Here is a 21,211-nt window from a genome sequence, read left to right as displayed (position 1 = left end):
CAAATCCCCCCCTAACTGGCCTTCAGACTGGGCCCCCTTAGCTCATAACAAGGTTACAGATATATAGAAACATTGGGGTAACAGTCACCCCGCTATAGTTCCAGGGGTACCCAGGGCACAAATAAGCACTCACCCCAAATCCCCCCCTAACTGGCCTTCAGGCTGGGCCCCCTTAGCCCATAACAAGGTTACAGATATATAGAAACATTGGGGTAACAGTCACCCCGCTATAGTTCCAGGGGTACCCAGGGCACAAATAAGCACTCACCCCCAAATCCCCCCTAACTGGCCTTCAGGCTGGGCCCCCTTAGCCCATAACAAGGTTACAGATATATAGAAACATCGGGGTAACAGTCACCCTGCTATAGTTCCAGGGGTACTCAGGGCACAAATAAACACTCACCCCAAATCCCCCCCTAACTGGCCTTCAGGGTAACAGTCACCCCGCTATAGTTCCAGGGGTACCCAGGGCACAAATAAGCACTCACCCCAAATCCCCCCCTAACTGGCCTTCAGGCTGGGCCCCCTTAGCCCATAACAAGGTTACTGATATATAGAAATATTGGGGTAACAGTCACCCTGCTATAGTTCCAGGGGTACCCAGGGCACAAATAAGCACTCACCCCAAATTCCCCCCTAACTGGCCTTCAGGCTGGGCCCCCTTAGCCCATAACAAGGTTACAGATATATAGAAACATTGGGGTAACAGTCACCCTGCTATAGTTCCAGGGGTACCCAGGGCACAAATAAGCACTCACCCCAAATTCCCCCCTAACTGGCCTTCAGGCTGGGCCCCCTTAGCCCATAACAAGGTTACAGATATATAGAAACATTGGGGTAACAGTCACCCTGCTATAGTTCCAGGGGTACCCAGGGCACAAATAAGCACTCACCCCAAATCTCCCCCTAACTGGCCTTCAGGCTGGGCCCCCTTAGCCCATAACAAGGTTACAGATATATAGAAACATTGGGGTAACAGTCACCCTGCTATGGTTCCAGGGGTACCCAGGGCACAAATAAGCACTCACCCCAAATCCCCCCCTAACAGGCCTTCAGGCTGGGCCCCCTTAGCCCATAACAAGGTTACAGATATATAGAAACATTGGGGTAACAGTCACCCTGCTATAGTTCCAGGGGTACCCAGGGCACAAATAAGCACTTCTAGCCATAGTAGCCAACATTTCAGTCAACTTGGCAGTGACAATATTTTTATTTAAGACCCTATGAATAAAGTGATCCCTTAATGAACTCTCATATACTTAGACTGTAAGCTCTACGGGGCAGGGACCTCCTTCCTACTGTGTCTCATACCACATGGCACTTATTCCCTGTGCATTTATACTTATTTATTGTATTTATTTATTATAACACTTGTCCTCCCTGTGTGTAATTGTGTATATTGTAAGATTGTACAGCGCTGCGTATCCGTGTAGCGCTTTATAACTACAGTTATACATACATACATACATACATACATATACTGAACTCTGTCCCTGGGCAACAGAAAGCTGAGTTATTGTGGATGTGGCTAAATGGCACTTGTATAATTGTGTAGCCGGTGGGGGGGCACTCATTGCTTGGCTAGAGATTTGCTGTATAATGAGAATAATAATAATGAGGCAAATCCAGAGACACTGCACTTTCCCCTGTTAACATGAAGCCTCCCAGTATCAGAGTTGGGCAGCCCCCTCCCCGCACCATCGCCGGCTAATGATTGGAACATCATATGAGGGCAGAGAGAGCAGATAATAGCCCGGCCTCCCCCCAGGAGTCATTCTGTACTGACAGCAGCGCAGGGCTGAGCTCTATATAAGCCTGAGAGGAATAGTGAATAGATGGAAGATCTGCCCTGTCAGTTGGGGTAACACCCTGGCACTTCTGCCCTTGGCACTGACTCCCCACACTGGGCAGTGGGAGGCACAGCATAAAGGAAGGGATGCAATTTTCTTTTTAATTGGAAATAAGTCTTAAACCTATTGCTCTATTGGCTTTACTTGCCCTTGCTTGGATATACGGCAGGAGGGCTGCACTGCCCCGGGAGAAATATGAAGGTCGCGGAGCTGCTGGTCCCCCTAACTAAGTAAGTCCCATACAATGTGTATATAATGGTACTATGTGCGCTGATCCGCCTTACAGGGTTGCTTGGAATCCTTATGTAACACTGTAGGGGCTCTACCAGCATTAGTAACTGGGGTGCAACTCCCAGTGAGGGTGCCTGATTGGCTGGAGTGGGCAATTTGCCCTGGGCTGGGGGTAAGTGTGCGTCTGGCTGTTATAGGGGATCTGGGGGTTATAGTTAGAGTGATACAGCTTGGATATAGCTGGGGGTCAGTACTTTATCACTTACCACACAACTTTGGTTTAGCTGCTTGCACTCAGCTCTGTGCCCATGGGGGCCCTATTCTCTAACTCTGTCTCTATCCACCCCCCCAACACAAAAGACATTCTTATCTCTCTCCTGTAGGCTGGAAGGGAATGCTGGGAGCTGTAGTTCATTATACACAGAGATGCAGGTTACTGAATAAAAGAGATGTTTCATTTGTGGTGTCATAGTACAGAATAAAGCAATATGATTGGCTAAGCCCAACTGGCTTCCAGTTGCCAGTGGGGAGCTTCCCTTGAAACCAACAAAATCCTTTTACGAGCCAATATACAATGTGTTTTCTTATTTTTTGTTTAATCCCTTCTTTTCTGCCAGAGAATTAAATGCTAATTTCCAGGGTCTGTGTCCCTAGCAACCAAGCAGTTGTGAGGTTTGGTATTGTTCATCTTTCCTCTTGCCTCTGTTATCCATCTGCCCAACCATCATTTCATCAACAGCTGGTTGCTAAGGATCATGACCCTAGCAACAAGACAACACAACCTAAATGTATACAAAAGTCACAAAAAGTACCGTAAAATCATTGTTCAAAGCAGGGGAAAATGAGTCTAAAGAAAGATCAAAAAGATCACAAGAAAGATCAGAGAGAGAAATGTTTGCATAACGCGCAGCTGTTCCTTTTTTAGGGAATAATTTCTGCACTGCTGGTTCTGACTTTGGAATCACAAATGTAGCAGAAGCAGCTGATGGAGACGAACTGACTAAATACAGGTGATTACACAATAATACAGTTGGGTGCACCTTGGGGCAATAGATAAGGTTTGGGTGACAGCGGCGCTTATTGGCTGAGTGTTAATACAACTGCTTTGTTATGTATACATTGTATTAGTGGAGGGCATATCCTTATATCTGCCCTTGGGGGGCGACATTGAGGCATTCTCAGCACCTGCCTGGGAATTAAAGATAAGAAAATAATTGGAAATCTTCACCGGGGGCCTCTAATAATGTAGCCTGACCTTCCCTCTGATATTGTAATTGGAAACCTAAATTTCCCAATTTCACTGTTTCTTTTCCCAAAACAGCAGAAAAAAACACATAGCAACAAATCAGAAATGACCTGGACCAATTCTAATGTGTTGCTGATTGGTTGCTATTGGGTTGCTGAACTGGGACAATATCTTGTACAAATCCTGCCCATATCCCTATCAATGCTAAGGGCCACCAGGTATATATGTATATTGAGTCAGAGCTGCCATGTTGTTTGTTTTGGCTGAGACATTGCGCATAAATGCCATCTGAAGGGCCCCATCTGTTGCCCAGAAATAGATGCCACTGAGCGGTGCTGTCTATAGGATTTAGGTATGGCAGCATTATAATGTCATCTGGCTGACCAATATATATATGTGCTGTATTAGATAATCGGCCCTCTGCTAAGAATCTCAGCCAACCAACATGGCAGCTCCACAGCTAAGGTCCCTATAAATGCTAATATTCATATAAAAATTATTGGGACAATCCATTTCGCACACACTAACACCTCCTTGTCACTCTATTCAACATATTTTTTATCATTCTATCCCACACATCCTCATTATTCTATTATATATGCTTGTAATATCTCATATAGTCCCTTCATTCTATCCCATAATTTGTTACCATTCTATCCCATGCATTCTCACCATCACAACCTCACATATTTGCAACATTCTATCCCACTTTTTATTATTCTGTGCTGTACATCTTACTCATTCTAAAGGTCCCCATACACGGGCCGACTATAGCTGCCGATATGGGTCCCTTGGACTGATTCAGCAGCTAATCGGGCCGTGTATGGGGCAGAACAGAGCGGCCTGCCCGACCGATACCTGGCCTGAAATTGGCCAGATCTCGATCGGCCAGATTAGAAAATCCGGTCGGATCGGGGACCGCATCGGCTCGTTGATGCGGTCCCCGAACCGACTGCCCCATAACCACAAATGTAATCCGATCGTTTGGCCCCAGGGATTTTTTTTTTTTTAAGTTACTTGCTACCCGATATCGCCCACCCGTATAGTGGATCTTATAGTGTATGGGCACCTTAACTCATGCATTTCTACCCATCTGATCTGTGCATTCAAACCTAAACATTCACTCCATTCTAACCATTCTATCCCAAGCATTCTATTCACAATCATAACTGTGCCCAGTCACTTTTAGATCACAATTGGTGATGCCATCAATATAAACAGACAAAAATTAGTGTATTAATTTAGGGTGAAGACACACTGAGCTACTTAGTAGCAGCTACTTGTCACGGCTACTGAACGCCAGAAAATCCCCTGCCATAGACAATATTGGGAATTGCCTCTGCTAAAACACATGTAGAGACAATTATCAGTAAATGATCAGCATTGTCTATTTCTGTAGCCATAACAAGTAGCTGCTACTAGTAGCTCTGTGTGTCTTCACCCTTAGCGTAAGAACCCATGGAGTGGTTCAGTCGCTGGCGATAGATCTCTGCTATTGGGGGCTAAAAACCGCTCCAAAAAGGCTTTCCACTGGCAACAATAGGAGTCGCAATGGGGACAATGACCCATCACCCACCTAGGTCGCCCGGCCTGCCCCTGCCTAACTTGGTATATTCAGATAAGAATTTTTCCAAAGGCATCAAGGAGCACCCAGTGTAATTCAAGAATTTAGCTCCTGAGCTTAAAAGGACAGTACTTACCTAAAATCACTTTCTAAAAATTAGCGCACTAAAGGTGACTTTGATGTTTTCAGTGAACTTTCCTCCCCTCCTAGCTACATAATTACCTGGAACAAATAAACCCCTTCCCTTCTCTAAGCAGCAGTCTTTGAGCAGCTCATTATCATGGGCTTCTTGGTGGGCTGGTAATTTTAGCAGTTTTACTAGTTTAGTAGGTTTAGCAGCTCCTCTGCTCCTAAAGTTGTTCAGGGTCAGGAAGTGACAGGAAGTAATACATTAAAACTGGTGTCATATTTTTCTTTAGGGCCAGAAATAAAAGAAACCTTAGATATTTCTTAATTAAAACAACAGGCAAAAAATATGTTCAGCCCTATTCATTCAGCTCACAGGTGTATATATACACTATGCTATGCTTTGTCGGCCGTATAAGAGCCCAACAGGTAGTCCAAGATAAAGCTCCGGCTGATACAATGGAGAGCACAGAGAAGGCAGCTGCAAGCACAATTTTGGCCTTTGATGAGCTTTTTCCTTACAAACCACACAACCCAGGGATATTTTTATGTAATAAATCCGACCTCCCATTTCTTTAAAGTTGTCATATTGGCTTAAGGTAAATCCACTGCCCTTTGTCTATAAAGAGAAACCTAATGTGCGTCTTTCATAACATTAGTCCATTCATTATTCATTATACCCTGAGTGCTGGGATTCACGCCCTCGTAGCTTTGTTTATCTTCTCTGAGCACTGGGCGGATATTAAAGACATCACCATTCTGGCAATTAGATTCCATTAATGGCAAGTAGATTCCATTAATAGTCAAAAGAAAAGGCTATAGAGAAACAAATGCTAAGCCCACAGCAGTAATACAGGTACTAACTATACCAGTTGATGGTTTACTTACCTTCATTAAACAGACGTACTCTCGTGTATCTAAACTCTGTTGTATATTGGGGATAGAGACATTTGCTGTATCCAACAAGCTCCGTGTGCTGTTCCCCAGTCTGCCATTAACCCTGCAGCTCAATCTCTGGTTTAAAAACAGATAATTATAGTGTTGGAGCAGCTTCAGCGTTTGCTAAAATCACTTTCCTCGTCAGGCACAACAATACACGGATTCATTTGCCGGAAACATGGGTGGGGGGGCTATGTCTTTGAAGAAGTGGCTATACATTGCAAGGGTAAATGAAAGTCCTAGATATTACAGAGCTGAGACCTGTATAAACAAAACAATATGAATGCTGTAGCACTGGACTCTTGTACACATTATTCATTCCATTGTGAAAGGTGAAGGGAATCCGAGATTTTTCATGAAGATATTGGCAAACCCAAAAAGGAAAGTTTGTAAAGAAGTAGAAATGCTGGTTTTTATCGCCATTATCAGCTCTACTGTCTTCCGCCATCTTTTAGCTCTTGCCCCACCCAGTCTGTTATGTTAAGTAAGCAAGGATCGGATTGGTCTCCTCTTCTCATGATCCTGCACTGAAATAAACCCAATGGAAGAGATGCAGCCAAACATGGCAGCCAAAACCCCACCCTGCACGCAAATTTGCTTTTACAGTGCTGTTATGTGATAGAAGGTGCTTTTGGTGCAGTTTTGGAAAGGATAGGAATTGTTTCATTACCATAGCATTACCAGCCAGGCCGTACAGGTATATCTGAGAGAGACAACTATGTGTGAGATTGCTGCTTGTAGTCTGTCTTCTTGGACAGTCGAACTGGTAGATGGAGAGCACTAGCACCATGTCCTTCTGCCAATGGCTTTCCTATTAAAAGTGCCCCCCAAAATTAGCTTAAGAACTAGGGAGAATCACAAAACCCAGTGGGGTTATCCTCTGCCAACCATAACAGGAAAACTCTAATCCAAAATCTCTCATGGACAACCATAACCCTAAAACATATCTCAATACCTCTTAGAAAAACCCTAAACCCCATTATTTTCAGGGTTTCAAGCCAGTTGGACTGGTTGGAGAATCCCTACTTTTCTATGGACTCATCAGCACCATTGCTATGCAGTCTGAACTGCACAAGTAGAAGGAATAACCATGGTGGCACGTGTGGCCCCCTCTTTACTTGGCAACTCCCAAGAGGGGGGCATGTTGTATGTTAGTCTACTTTATTGTAGGCCAAGTCCACCTTGTCTTTTGGCTCAGTGGCTTCTAGCTTTGTATAGGGACACTTTTAGTTGGAAAACAAAAGGCAGTAAAGAAAAACAAAGGTCAACTTATATAACTGCGTCACTTTGGCTTCCCCAGCTCTAAAAGTCAAGCTGTACTGGCTTTAGAATCATAATTGGACTTCATGATGGAGATGGCTGCTTTACCTTTGGAGCAGAAACTTGTTGCCGATTAGCGTACATATTAGCAACGCGTTTCACCGCTGACGTTTGAAATGAGCCACGTGGTTTCTGTTTTAGGAATTCTGAGCAGTCAGGCGCAGCATTAAATGTGATTTCGTTTCAGTCTATTTCTTCCTCTGATTTAGTCTTTTACTTTCATTAATATTCATATCATTCAGTAATAACACAGAGTGTATTTGTTTGATTGTTTGTTAGTCAATGCCCCGCAGTCCCTGTTTCTCGGGGACTTACCCCATTTGAAATTTCCTGTCCCCGGCAAGTGTCCCCACCTGAAGGCTGTCCCTGTGGCAACAAAGCAGTCCCCCCCCCCCCAGCCAATGGTTGCTATTCCACAACAGAAAGAAGGGTCACCTGACCCTCTAGCCTCCTCCCATGTCCCTCAAACTTATCACGCCAGAGGCCAAAAAGTGGGCGTGGCATTAATAATCTGCACACTGCAGGCTCCTTCCTATCCTCAGATTCTTCATTTTTCTGCTCTTATGACTTATATGGAACTTAGCCAAGACTTTCACTTGTTCCTTTGGTTGCATAGATGGGTTATTCTAGAGCAACGTTTTCCAACTCTGGTCCTCTTGTTCTACATGGGGTAAGGTTCTAAGAACTTGACCCAAACATATACAGTTAGGGACTATCATTTATTATCTGACCCATTGTCTAGTTACTCCTACCCGGGGTTCCTTTCTATCAGTTTGCGACCAAGATAGGGCGGCTAAGGTAAGTGCTCTCTAATTACTTCAGTTGCCCGCTATAAGGAAGAGAAGTCCCTCTAACTGCCCAACCTCCTGAGATTCGAGCAATTAATTTTTGCAGTTTGTAAATAAGACTTTTCCCCCATAGATAAACATATTCCCTACTGCTGAGTCAATGAGCCATAGGCCTTAGCAACAAATAAACGGCAACACTGAAACGTCTTTGCACCAAAGCCCCAATAGCCCGTGTGTCCTTACGGCCAGGGGATTCAAATCTATATCTCATTACAGATTGGCAATTAAATACAGAGATACGTTAACTTGGGGATTTATTTGCTTGAAAGAACACATCTCATAGTGACTTGGAGTAAAAGCTCCATTAAAGTCTATGGAGAAATCTGTTCCTAAAGTGATAAGCTTTCTAATGGAATTGATTAGTTCCATAAATGAGAGTCTCACAGGCCAAATGGCTGAGCCCCAAGTATTGGGCTGCGAAGCTTCTGTAACTTGAACATAGAAATGTTCACATTTCAATGCATTTTAAAGGGGTTATTCAGTTAACTTTTACTATATTATAGAATCGCTAATTCTAAGAAATGTTTGAGTTGATCTTCATGTTTTTTTTTTATAGTGTTTGAAGTATTTGCCTTTTTCTGCCTCTTTCAGCTTTGAAATTAGGGTCACTGACCCCAGAAGCAAATACGTTATCGCTCTGTGAGGCTACAATTTTATTGTTATTGTTATTTTTTATTACTTATGTTTCTATTCAGTCCCTCTCCTATTCATATTCCAGTCTTACGTTTAAATCAATACCTGGTTGCTAGTGTAATTTGAACCCTACCAACCAGCTGCTACATAAAAAGCTAAATAATTACCTGTCCCATCGACTAAACGACTGATCGCCATGGTAAGAAAATTATTCTGACGATAACTCAGAGCCCACGCAGTCTGAAAATCATATGAAATTGTTTCATACAGTTATATCGGTGTGTGTATGGACGGCTTTATGATGCCTAAAGGAAAGTGGAAGATGTAAAAAAGTGCCTGTAAAACGGTTGTTCCTACTTGACTTTCTTTCTGCCATTTAAAATATTATTCTTGAACCAACAAATGTATTTGTAGCTGTAATATTGGTGTGTAGGCGCCATCTCAGTGCATTGTGCCTGAGTCTGATTTTTCAGCCAGCGCTACACATTAGAACTGCTTTCAGCTAACCTATTGTTTCTCCTACTCCCATGTAACTGGAGGAGTCCCAAGCCGGACTTGGATTTCTTACTATTGAGTACTATTCTGATACCTACTGGGAGCTGCTATCTTGCTCCCTTCTCATTGTTCTGCTGATCGACTCCAACTTTTTCACCATTTAGCAAATTTTTTAGCGGTTTTACGAATTTATCGGCAAAGCAAAATGGGACAGATTTGCTCGTTTTTGTACTTTTTAGCCCTTCTTACCCTCACTCTGATAGTTCCTTTGCTTAAGTATGAGGACAAAGGAATCAATCAAGAATGCAGAATTCTCACAGCGAAGGGGTCTGTGAAGTCCAGCAGCCAATAGGAGCACATAAAAAGAAGCCCATGACTGAGGACTTGCCAGTTATCTCCACATGTATGGCCTACTTTACTGTCACCATCTTGCCCTACTGTTGCCATCTTGCCCTACTGTTGCCATCTTGCCCTACTGCCTCCAGTAGGGCTATAATATCATCTCCTGTCCACTTCTTCTACCTAAAGCTACTGCCCTGCAGGGCCACCCTAAAGTCTATGGACCAAGGTGCTCACCCCTGTTTGGAACCCTTTAAAGGCAGTTTTGCCCAAATACAGTATTGTCAGTGTCTATGGAGCCCTTGCTTGTTGCTTTTGCCAGGGACTGATTCCAAGCACATTTCAGTATAAATAATGCATCATTGGATGTAATGTATCTGCATTATACTGCAAGGATCCCATTATATTTGACTTCTTACAGAACTCCGACCTGGAAGGGTAGCAATTACCGTAGAACCCCTCATTAGAAGGGATTATTAGTATTTGGAATGACAGGGCAACACAATGACGTTCTGCACGAGCAGCGCTGGTTGTGTAAGGTTTGCCACATAAACAAGTTATAGAATGGCGATACCAACAGGTTTAAAAATACAGTGGAAATGGTATAGCAGCTCCCAGTAGGTATGTTGCTGGTAAATATGTAATCCTGGCACCGACCCTAGCTGGCCGGCTGGGTGGCAACCCTAGGCGCAATATCAATTCATTTTAAACTAATTGCTAAAATGAAAGAAGAGATTGTAGTTTAGCCCCATAGGTACATAAAACAGCCCAGTATATCAGTGCCACCCAACTTGCAGGCCTTTGGCTTTTGTTGAATTACATTAAGGCTGTCAGTTGGTAGAAGGAGTTGGAGTTCAGCAAGCCATTGGTTAGAGCTATAAATAATGGGCCCTACTAACCCACTCTGCACCGTCCGTGCCAAAATGGCTATGGGTTCTGCTAGGCAGCCGGCGGCTCTGAGGAAGGGCCCCAGTGGTGCAGCAGCGGATGAGTGTATAGCCCCAGTGCCACACAGCTCTGTGCTGTTACATACAGTCAATGCCGTGCACTTGGTATGTTTATATGTTTATATATATGTTCTGTGTAGGTTCTGATGCCACGGCAGAGGGATGGCAGGAAACAGCAGTTACCGGGAGGAGAGCGGTTACATCCCCCATTATGAGAGAGACTCCGACCCCTTTGCCTCCAAACTCTCCAGAGAAGCTGATATCTTTGCTGGGGTTTATCTAATGGCCATAGGTAAGGTTTATTATTATTATTATTATTATAGGCCCTGAAAATAGGTATATTTATTGGAGGTGCTGACCTGCATAACTGGGTGTATATATATATTTTTCACAACAATCCCACACTGCCCAAGGCTTTACTAAGAAAGCAACTGTCCAATTCTGATTCTCTTATTTACATTGTTTCAGTGAGCATGAAACCCAATGGTTTGGTCCCGCTGCACGCCTTACTGGGCTCAAGAGCAGTTCTAAAGACGATGGGGGTCATTCACACAGGTTGCGCAGCACATTTTTTTGCATATAACTGTTTGGTGTATGTTTTCCCCTAAACAGTTACATTTTGCACAAATGACTCGCCAATAAGATTGAGGTTTGCGTGAGCATGGCCGCTGTGCGTCTTTAATGTGCGAGAAAATAGCGCCGATTTTCACTTTGTGAATATAAATTCACAAGTTGTGAAATCTGTTTAGCAAATATTTTGTTGTGGCGTAATTGTGACGCAGAGTCTGACCCTAGTTTGGGCACACGGCCGGCTTGGCCCCCTCTGGATGGTGTAGTGATATAAAATGAAATTATTGATATTCCATTATCAATGATCAAGTTATCAAAGGGGGGCAGGGGGCAGAGTGCATAAAATCACGAGCAAAGCCCCATGTATTGCATTTTATACCCTGGTGTTGCTCCCTTAGGTGCAAGGTTACAGCCCAGAATAGAGAAAACCTGGGCCTTTCCCATAAATACAGCACCGCAGTCACCTGGGGGCAGCACGTGAGCTTCCCTTGGAGCCCCCCCTAGTGTCGTATAAGCACATTACACAAGCTAGGGGTCGTCAATTGGCAAAAAATGCCATGTAGGTCGTATGCCTGAGAGTGCTACGCTCCTGCACCAAATCCGCTTATTTATCAGTTTTTGAGTTTGTGAATGAGAGAGACTTTTTATAGTTCAAATAAGGACATGTAACACTATTTTGGCTATGTTTGGGACCAAAACCAGGCTAGTATTAAGGTTAGAGCATGTGTTACATGCGACCCTCTTTCCCTGGAGTGGGCCTTCGCTAAATGGAAGGAATTCAGGAGTGATGGTGTTTGTTTGACTACAGCTTCCCAATGCCACTATGTAGAGTGATAGATCAGATTTAAGGATAGATGGACGCCAGGAGCTCTTGCAAAACAAAGGAACTGTTTATTTGTCCAAGGCAAAGGTATCAATGCAGGGATATCAATACTCACTCAGATGAGGTAAACAGGTATACAGCATTACAGCTGATGTTAAAGCAGATTAAGCAGTAGAAGTATGGATGTCTTCTGGTTTATCCATTCTCATAAAGAGGTCAGGCAGGGTAAGACAACCAACAGAGTGATAGGAGGCAAGCTCACTGGTTTATCATACTCCCCAACAGTCCCGCTTTGCTTGGGACAGTCCCGCTTTTAATAGCATATCCCGTGTGTATAGGGGCAATTGGGGGCACTGTGTGTAGGGGGTACTGTCTAAGGGGGCACTGTGTATGGGGGTACTGTCTATGGGGGCAATTAGGGGGAACTGTGTATGGGGGGTACTGTCTATGGGGGTAATTGGGGGCACTTTCTATGAGTGCATTGTGTATGGGGGTACTTTCTATGGGGGCACTGTTTATGGGGGCTACTGTCTATGGGGCAATTGGGGGCATTGTGTATGGGGGGTACTTTCTATGGGGGCAATGGGGGGTACTGTCTTTGGGGGCACTGGGTATGGGGGGACTGTGTATGGGGGGTAGTGTCTATGGGGGCACTGTGTATGGGGGGTACTGTCTATTGGGCCATTGGGGGCACTGTGTATGGGGGGGCAAAGCTGGTACATAGTTATAACTCACATATGACTGACTGCCTTCTCTCTATATTTGTATTTTATATGTAGGAGTTGCTATATTGTTTTCCTTATTTAGTACAGTATGAGGGTAAAGCACATTTGTGTCTGATCCCACCATTTCAACTATAAAATGAGTATTTTTTAAAAAAAAATGGGGTGTGTTTATTGGGGCATGGTTAATTGCTGGCCCTAGCACTTCTGTGTCCCTAATCTAAGGCAAGTAAGCCTGTTAGGAGACTACTCCTTTACTCTCTCTCCTGGGTGGAGCAAATGAGCTGCTCTTTCTATATAAATGGTGACTGACTCACTCTCCTATAAAGTGCTATAATAATAAGTAACCTGTTCTTGCTGTACCTCATTCACGGAGCCCAGTCCCTGACTTTACTTTAGATGGAATGGCTTACTGGGGCCTGTGTCTGCACCCAGGCTCAATGGAGTGGTGCATCAGGTAGCAGCCAGAGAGGAAGCCACACCCTCCTGCCAGACACTATATCAGTCTGCAGGGGGCGTCACAACCAGACTAAACCTATAAACCTTCAAATTGAAACTATGGCTTGACTTTGCCTAGGGAAAATCCTCTGACTGCTACACAAACTCACAAGCTTTGAGATGGCAAAGTTTTACATTTGAGTTTTCAGGTTTTTTGCACGTAATAAATATCGGACATTCGAGTTTTTGAACCATAATTCGAATTTTGGGAGTTTTAGTGCAAAAAAACGGCAAAGCTCACAGACACAAGTGCTGAAAGAATGGCTCATGATTGTAAGCTCTTTTGGGCAGGGCTCTCTTCCCCTCTTGTATCGGTTATTGGTTGCTTTATATGTTACTCTGTATGTCTCCTTGTAGATTGTAAGCTCTTTTGGGCAGGGCTCTCTTCCCCTCTTGTATCGGTTATTGGTTGCTTTATATGTTACTCTGTATGTCTCCTTGTAGATTGTAAGCTCTTTTGGGCAGGGCTCCCTTCACCTCTTGTATCGGTTATTGATTGCTTTATATGTTACTCTGTATGCCCAATGTATGAAACCCACTTATTGTACAGCGCTGCGGGATATGTTGCCGCTTTATAAATAAATGTTAATAATAATAATAAAATGTGGGGAACATATTGTACCACTTTGAGCTATTGCAGTTGTGCCAGTGGGTTTAGTAAACGGACCCTTATGTCAAGATTTTTTTTTAACATCCATTTGTTAAAAACTGTGCCCTTACTCAAGATGTAATCCTCCTTCTGATCCTTAATTCACTGCCCCTTCTTGAGTTTACAAGCCATTACAACCAGGTTTGCTATTCCCCATTGTTCCTAAGGCTAATGGCACACAGCACAAAAGCTCTTGAAACCTACTGCCTGTCGGCTCCCATGGAGTGAGTGGCACTTAGCTTGATTACTGTAATTCTTCCATGTCTTTCTCATGTACAGCGGCACGAGCCAATGATTAGCCTTGTTGTGCCCGACACATTGTACTGCTCTGCTCTACTCAGCTTTGTATTGATTGGCTCTTAGCAGCTCAGACGTCCACAGATTCAGTGTTGTTGAAAAGCCTTTATGTAAAGACCCCTACAGTTCTGAACAACAAGCAGAATAGCTCCTATTTTAAACCAAACTATTCATTTTATTTTTTTTATACAGTGCCGCCATATTCAGCAGGGCATGATTATGATAGTACACCATTCCCATCAGTCCCTGCCCCATTGGAGCTTACACCCCAAGGTCCCTATCCCATTCCCATCAGTCCCTGCCCCAGTGAGCTTACAATCTAAGGTCCCTATCACATTCCCATCAGTCCCTGTCCCAGTGAGCTTACAATCTAAGGTCCCTATCCCATTCCCATCAGTCCCTGCCCCATTGGAGCTTACACCCCAAGGTCCCTATCACATTCCCATCAGTCCCTGCCCCAGTGAGCTTACAATCTAAGGTCCCTATCACATTCCCATCAGTCCCTGCCCCAGTGAGCTTACAATCTAAGGTCCCTATCACATTCCCATCAGTCCCTGCCCCTGTGGAGCTTACAATCTAAGGTCCCTATCACATTCCCATCAGTCCCTGCCCCAGTGAGCTTACAATCTAAGGTCCCTATCACATTCCCATCAGTCCCTGCCCCATTGGAGCTTACAATCTAAGGTCCCTATCCCATTCCCATCAGTCCCTGCCCCAGTGAGCTTACAATCTAAGGTCCCTATCACATTCCCATCAGCCCCTGTCCCTGTGGAGCTTACAATCTAAGGTCCCTATCACATTCCCATCAGTCCCTGCCCCATTGGAGCTTACACCCCAAGGTCCCTATCACATTCCCATCAGCCCCTGCCCCTGTGGAGCTTACAATCTAAGGTCCCTATCACATTCCCATCAGTCCCTGCCCCAGTGAGCTTACAATCTAAGGTCCCTATCCCATTCCCATCAGTCCCTGCCCCAGTGAGCTTACAATCTAAGGCCCCTATCACATTCCATCAGTCCCTGCCCCAGTGAGCTTACAATCTAAGGTCCCTATCACATTCCCATCAGTCCCTGCCCCAGTGAGCTTACAATCTAAGGTCCCTATCACATTCCCATCAGTCCCTGCCCCAGTGGAGCTTACAATCTAAGGTCCCTATCACATTCCCATCAGTCCCTGCCCCAGTGAGCTTACAATCTAAGGTCCCTATCCCATTCCCATCAGTCCCTGCCCCAGTAGAGCTTACAATCTAAGGTCCCTATCCCATTCCCATCAGTCCCTGCCCCAGTGAGCTTACAATCTAAGGTCCCTATCACATTCCCATCAGTCCCTGCCCCAGTGGAGCTTACAATCTAAGGTCCCTATCCCATTCCCATCAGTCCCTGCCCCAGTGGAGCTTACAATCTAAGGTCCCTATCACATTCCATCAGTCCCTGCCCCAGTGAGCTTACAATCTAAGGTCCCTATCACATTCCCATCAGTCCCTGCCCCAGTGGAGCTTACACCCTAAGGTCCCTATCACATGACCATGGCAAGGATAAATACTTGCCCTGCTACTCCACTAACAGCCTAGAAATAACAAGTTACAAGTTGGAATTTTTCAGCCACAGCTTTACTGAACGTCCACAGATTCAGTGTTGTTGAAAAGCCTTTATGTAAAGACCCCTACAGTTCTGAACAACAAGCAGAATAGCTCCTATTTTAAACCAAACTATTCATTTTATTTTTTTTATACAGTGCCGCCATATTCAGCAGGGCATGATTATGATAGTACACCATTCCCATCAGTCCCTGCCCCATTGGAGCTTACACCCCAAGGTCCCTATCCCATTCCCATCAGTCCCTGCCCCAGTGAGCTTACAATCTAAGGTCCCTATCACATTCCCATCAGTCCCTGTCCCAGTGAGCTTACAATCTAAGGTCCCTATCCCATTCCCATCAGTCCCTGCCCCATTGGAGCTTACACCCCAAGGTCCCTATCACATTCCCATCAGTCCCTGCCCCAGTGAGCTTACAATCTAAGGTCCCTATCACATTCCCATCAGTCCCTGCCCCAGTGAGCTTACAATCTAAGGTCCCTATCACATTCCCATCAGTCCCTGCCCCTGTGGAGCTTACAATCTAAGGTCCCTATCACATTCCCATCAGTCCCTGCCCCAGTGAGCTTACAATCTAAGGTCCCTATCACATTCCCATCAGTCCCTGCCCCATTGGAGCTTACAATCTAAGGTCCCTATCCCATTCCCATCAGTCCCTGCCCCAGTGAGCTTACAATCTAAGGTCCCTATCACATTCCCATCAGTCCCTGTCCCAGTGGAGCTTACAATCTAAGGTCCCTATCACATTCCCATCAGTCCCTGCCCCATTGGAGCTTACACCCCAAGGTCCCTATCACATTCCCATCAGCCCCTGCCCCTGTGGAGCTTACAATCTAAGGTCCCTATCACATTCCCATCAGTCCCTGCCCCAGTGAGCTTACAATCTAAGGTCCCTATCCCATTCCCATCAGTCCCTGCCCCAGTGAGCTTACAATCTAAGGCCCCTATCACATTCCCATCAGTCCCTGCCCCAGTGAGCTTACAATCTAAGGTCCCTATCACATTCCCATCAGTCCCTGCCCCAGTGAGCTTACAATCTAAGGTCCCTATCACATTCCCATCAGTCCCTGCCCCAGTGGAGCTTACAATCTAAGGTCCCTATCACATTCCCATCAGTCCCTGCCCCAGTGAGCTTACAATCTAAGGTCCCTATCCCATTCCCATCAGTCCCTGCCCCAGTAGAGCTTACAATCTAAGGTCCCTATCCCATTCCCATCAGTCCCTGCCCCAGTGAGCTTACAATCTAAGGTCCCTATCACATTCCCATCAGTCCCTGCCCCAGTGGAGCTTACAATCTAAGGTCCCTATCCCATTCCCATCAGTCCCTGCCCCAGTGGAGCTTACAATCTAAGGTCCCTATCACATTCCCATCAGTCCCTGCCCCAGTGAGCTTACAATCTAAGGTCCCTATCACATTCCCATCAGTCCCTGCCCCAGTGGAGCTTACACCCTAAGGTCCCTATCACATGACCATGGCAAGGATAAATACTTGCCCTGCTACTCCACTAACAGCCTAGAAATAACAAGTTACAAGTTGGAATTTTTCAGCCACAGCTTTACTGAATGACACGTTGCCATAACACTTTATTAACAAAATTATAATATATAACAATAATATAAATTACAATGAGCAACCCATAAGGAGGTATAACAAGCATTGCATTTAAATGTCTAACCCTAACTCCTTGGCAATGGTTCTGTATATGTATACCAGGGATCCCCAACCTTTTTTAACCATGAGCAACATTCATATGCAGACTTGGGGAGCACCACAACCATAAAACATGTTCTGGGAGTACCAAAAAAGAACTGTTATTGGCTATTTGGCAGCCCCTATATGGACTGGCGGCCTACAGGAGGCTCTATTTGGCAGTACAAATGGTTTTTATGCAACCAAAACTTGCCCCCAAGCCAGGAATTCAAGAATAACCACCTACTTTGAGGCCCCTGAGAGCAACACCCAAGGGGTTGGGGAGTAACATGTAGCTCCTGAGCCACTGGTTGGGGATCCCTGATGGATACCAATAAACATTCAAGCCACCATTCACTTCAACTCTTCCAGCATGGTGGGTACAAAGGGGTTTCCAAACTTACCATCCTTCTTGAGTTTACAAGCCATTACAACCAGGTTTGCTATTCCCCATTGTTCCTAAGGCTAATGGCACACAGCACAAAAGCTCTTGAAACCTACTGCCTGTCGGCTCCCATGGAGTGAGTGGCACTTAGCTTGATTACTGTAATTCTTCCATACTTCATCATGTACAGCGGCACGAGCCAATGATTAGCCTTGTTGTGCCCGACACATTGTACTGCTCTGCTCTACTCAGCTTTGTATTGATTGGCTCTTCGCAGCTCAGACGTCCACAGATTCAGTGTTGTTGAAAAGCCTTTATGTAACTAAGACCCCTACAGTTCTGAACAACAAGCAGAATGGCTCCTATTTTAAACCAAACTATTCATCAGTATATCACAAGCTCATGCTTATTATGGTAGTCTAGAGGGCCATACAAATCTAAATACAAATGCTCTGTTTGTCCTATGAGTCTCCATGGGAATTTGTAAAAAAAATGGATAGAGACTGTGTACTACAGTGTTCCTGACTGTCAGTAGGCAAGTGATGTCTTGGAACTTGATGTGACTCAATAGCTTGAACACCAACAATAATACCCTCAGACATTTATAGTTGAGCCTACTGGTAGACTCAGTCAACAGAGGGCCCCAATGCATAAAACATCAAACATTGTGTGGTGATGCTCATCAATGATGCAGGCCTGATGAAGGGGTTACAGTGCTCTGAGCAGAGATAGGGAAGGTGGGCCCCATTTTGAGAAAAACAATTTGTAAATCAGGGACATTCAATCTGTGACCCACCAGCTATTGCTTAACTCCAACTGCCAGTTTTCCCTGATAGCCTTTAGCTCTTGGTGGATTGGGAGTTACAGATCCCTACAGATGGCCAAAGATTGAATATGCCTTATATAAATAGTAAATAAAGTACTTGGCATTCCCTGGACAAGACTGTGGCCTGAGGCAACCGCACTCTCTGACCTGCTACAAATCTGGTAGTTTTACCACGAAACCAAGCGGAATATATCCCATAATATACTTCCTATTGATCTCTACCTCCCTCCGATCTCACCATTCTGCTGTTTCTAGACATTACAGGCTACATTACTCGTTATCCCTGTAATCATTGGCCTGAATCCTTTCATTCAAAGCCTTATTTGTAGAGAGGACAGTGCCAAAAGGGTGTGATTTTATGTTGAAATGAGCAGGAACAAACAGATACATGTCTTGTACGTATTTGAGCAGAAAAACACATTGATTGAATGTGCCGATTGTGAGATCTCAAAGTGTCAGTTATTCCCCAATCATTAAAGCCTTGGAGGCAAAGGCCGTGACTATCTTGTGACCTGCCAGCTTCCCTACTGTTTCCTCCTCGGATACAGAATTCAATTCCCTCGTTGTTAACTCGACCAGCCATAATCCTACATTTCTATCTTATCCTCGTCTGACTCACAGGGATGATTCTGTAGTGCCAGCCAAGGCTTCTCTATCAGGTGGCATCTCATCCACAGACGTGGCCACTGTTATTCCAAAATACATTTGGCTCTATTGACTCTAATCCTGGAGGGAGAGAGGCTGACTATGAAGTTGTATTGGGGGCCATGATTACTGATGGCATTTGGGTCTAGCACTGAGATCCCCATTATTTCTATATCCATGCAGTCTTCTTGTGATCCAGGTGCCCTGTAGATATCAGAGTGAGACTTATAGGTCAATAGTTGGCACAACAGAGATTTATTGGGCAACAAATATAAATATTTAGGAGAATACGCAGTAAAATACACTAAACTATTGCTGGAATTCATGTAGGAACTTTGGAAATGTCAATTGCTCATTGTAAATCATCCAAGGAATCATGTCAGGGTGTCATATATAAAACCTCAACATGTAATATTTTCCAGTTTAAAAAGCTTTTTATTGGCATAAAGATTGCACAGCATTTATTCAGAAATATCGAGCGTAATGTGAGTCTCCTGGTTGGCCCAGTCGATAGGTTGAATATTTTATACGGCCATCTTGCTGAGGGATAAACATGATGTTCTACTGGTTGGCCCAGTTGGGTAGTTAGGTATTTTATATGGGCATCTTGCTGAGGGATAAACATGATGTTCTACTGGTTGGCCCAGTTGGGGGGGGGGGGTTAGATATATTATATGGCCATCTTGCTGAGGGCTAAACATGATGTTCTACTGGTTGGCCCAGTTGGGGGGGGGGGTTAGATATATTATATGGCCATCTTGCTGAGGGCTAAACATGATGTTCTACTGGTTGGCCCAGTTGGGGGGGTTAGATATATTATATGGCCATCTTGCTGAGGGCTAAACATGATGTTCTACTGGTTGGCCCAGTTGGGGAGTTAGATATTTTATATGGCCATCTTGCTGAGGGATAAACATGATGTTCTACTGGTTGGCCCAGTTGGGGGGGGGGTTAGATATATTATATGGCCATCTTGCTGAGGGATAAACATGATGTTCTACTGGTTGGCCCAGTTGGGTAGTTAGATATTTTATATGGCCATCTTGCTGAGGGATAAACATGATGTTCTACTGGTTGGCCCAGTTGGGGGGGGGGTTAGATATATTATATGGCCATCTTGCTGAGGGCTAAACATGATGTTCTACTGGTTGGCCCAGTTGGGTAGTTAGATATTTTATATGGACATCTTGCTGAGGGATAAACATGATGTTCTACTGGTTGGCCCAGTTGGGGGGGGGGTTAGATATATTATATGGCCATCTTGCTGAGGGCTAAACATGATGTTCTACTGGTTGGCCCAGTTGGGGGGGTTAGATATATTATATGGCCATCTTGCTGAGGGCTAAACATGATGTTCTACTGGTTGGCCCAGTTGGGGGGGTTAGATATATTATATGGCCATCTTGCTGAGGGCTAAACATGATGTTCTACTGGTTGGCCCAGTTGGGGAGTTAGATATTTTATATGGCCATCTTGCTGAGGGATAAACATGATGTTCTACTGGTTGGCCTTTTGGGGGGGGGGGTTAGATATTTTATACGGCCATGTTTCTGAGGTCTAAACATGCTATTCTCCTGGTTGGCTCAGTTGGGGAATTAGATATTTTATACGGCCATGTTTCTGAGGGCTAAACATGCTATTCTCCTGGCCCAGGGGGGGTTAGAAAACACATTTTTAAGATACACTTTTCTTTGTGAGTGAATGAATACTCAGCCAGCTTCACATATACCAGAGGAAATTCTATTGTATGCTTACGAGCTGTAACTAAATTTGCATACACAGAGGGGTGGAGCTTACAATACATTCTCACCCTATGGTAAATGTTCTGGGTTTCAATACCTGATTAGTCGCATTTATTCTGGGATAGAAAGTAAGTTCCAGTTCTAACCAAACAGCCAGCCCATTATGAACTTATACTCCTGTCTTCTGCATCATCTGGCTTTGCAAATCTTGGCAGTAAATCCTATCGCGATTA

At 44.6% G+C, this 21,211-nt stretch overlaps 1 protein-coding gene across 1 annotated transcript in view; it reads left to right on the top strand.

The window, feature by feature from the left end:
- Window positions 1-1,787: 1,787 nt before the first annotated feature.
- The window catches only part of opn5 (opsin 5), a 29,897-nt gene continuing 10,473 nt past the window's right edge, over window positions 1,788-21,211 (top strand). Inside the window, exons 1-2 of the mRNA XM_002935990.5 lie at window positions 1,788-2,080; window positions 10,679-10,830. Of these exons, the coding sequence (XP_002936036.1) occupies window positions 10,701-10,830 (130 nt within the window). The 5' untranslated portion in view covers window positions 1,788-2,080; window positions 10,679-10,700. The remainder of the gene's footprint in view (window positions 2,081-10,678; window positions 10,831-21,211) is intronic.

This window comes from Xenopus tropicalis, chromosome 5, assembly GCF_000004195.4.
Source record: "Xenopus tropicalis strain Nigerian chromosome 5, UCB_Xtro_10.0, whole genome shotgun sequence".
NCBI lineage: Eukaryota > Metazoa > Chordata > Amphibia > Anura > Pipidae > Xenopus > Xenopus tropicalis.
This window is presented reverse-complemented; position numbering and strand designations above follow the sequence as displayed.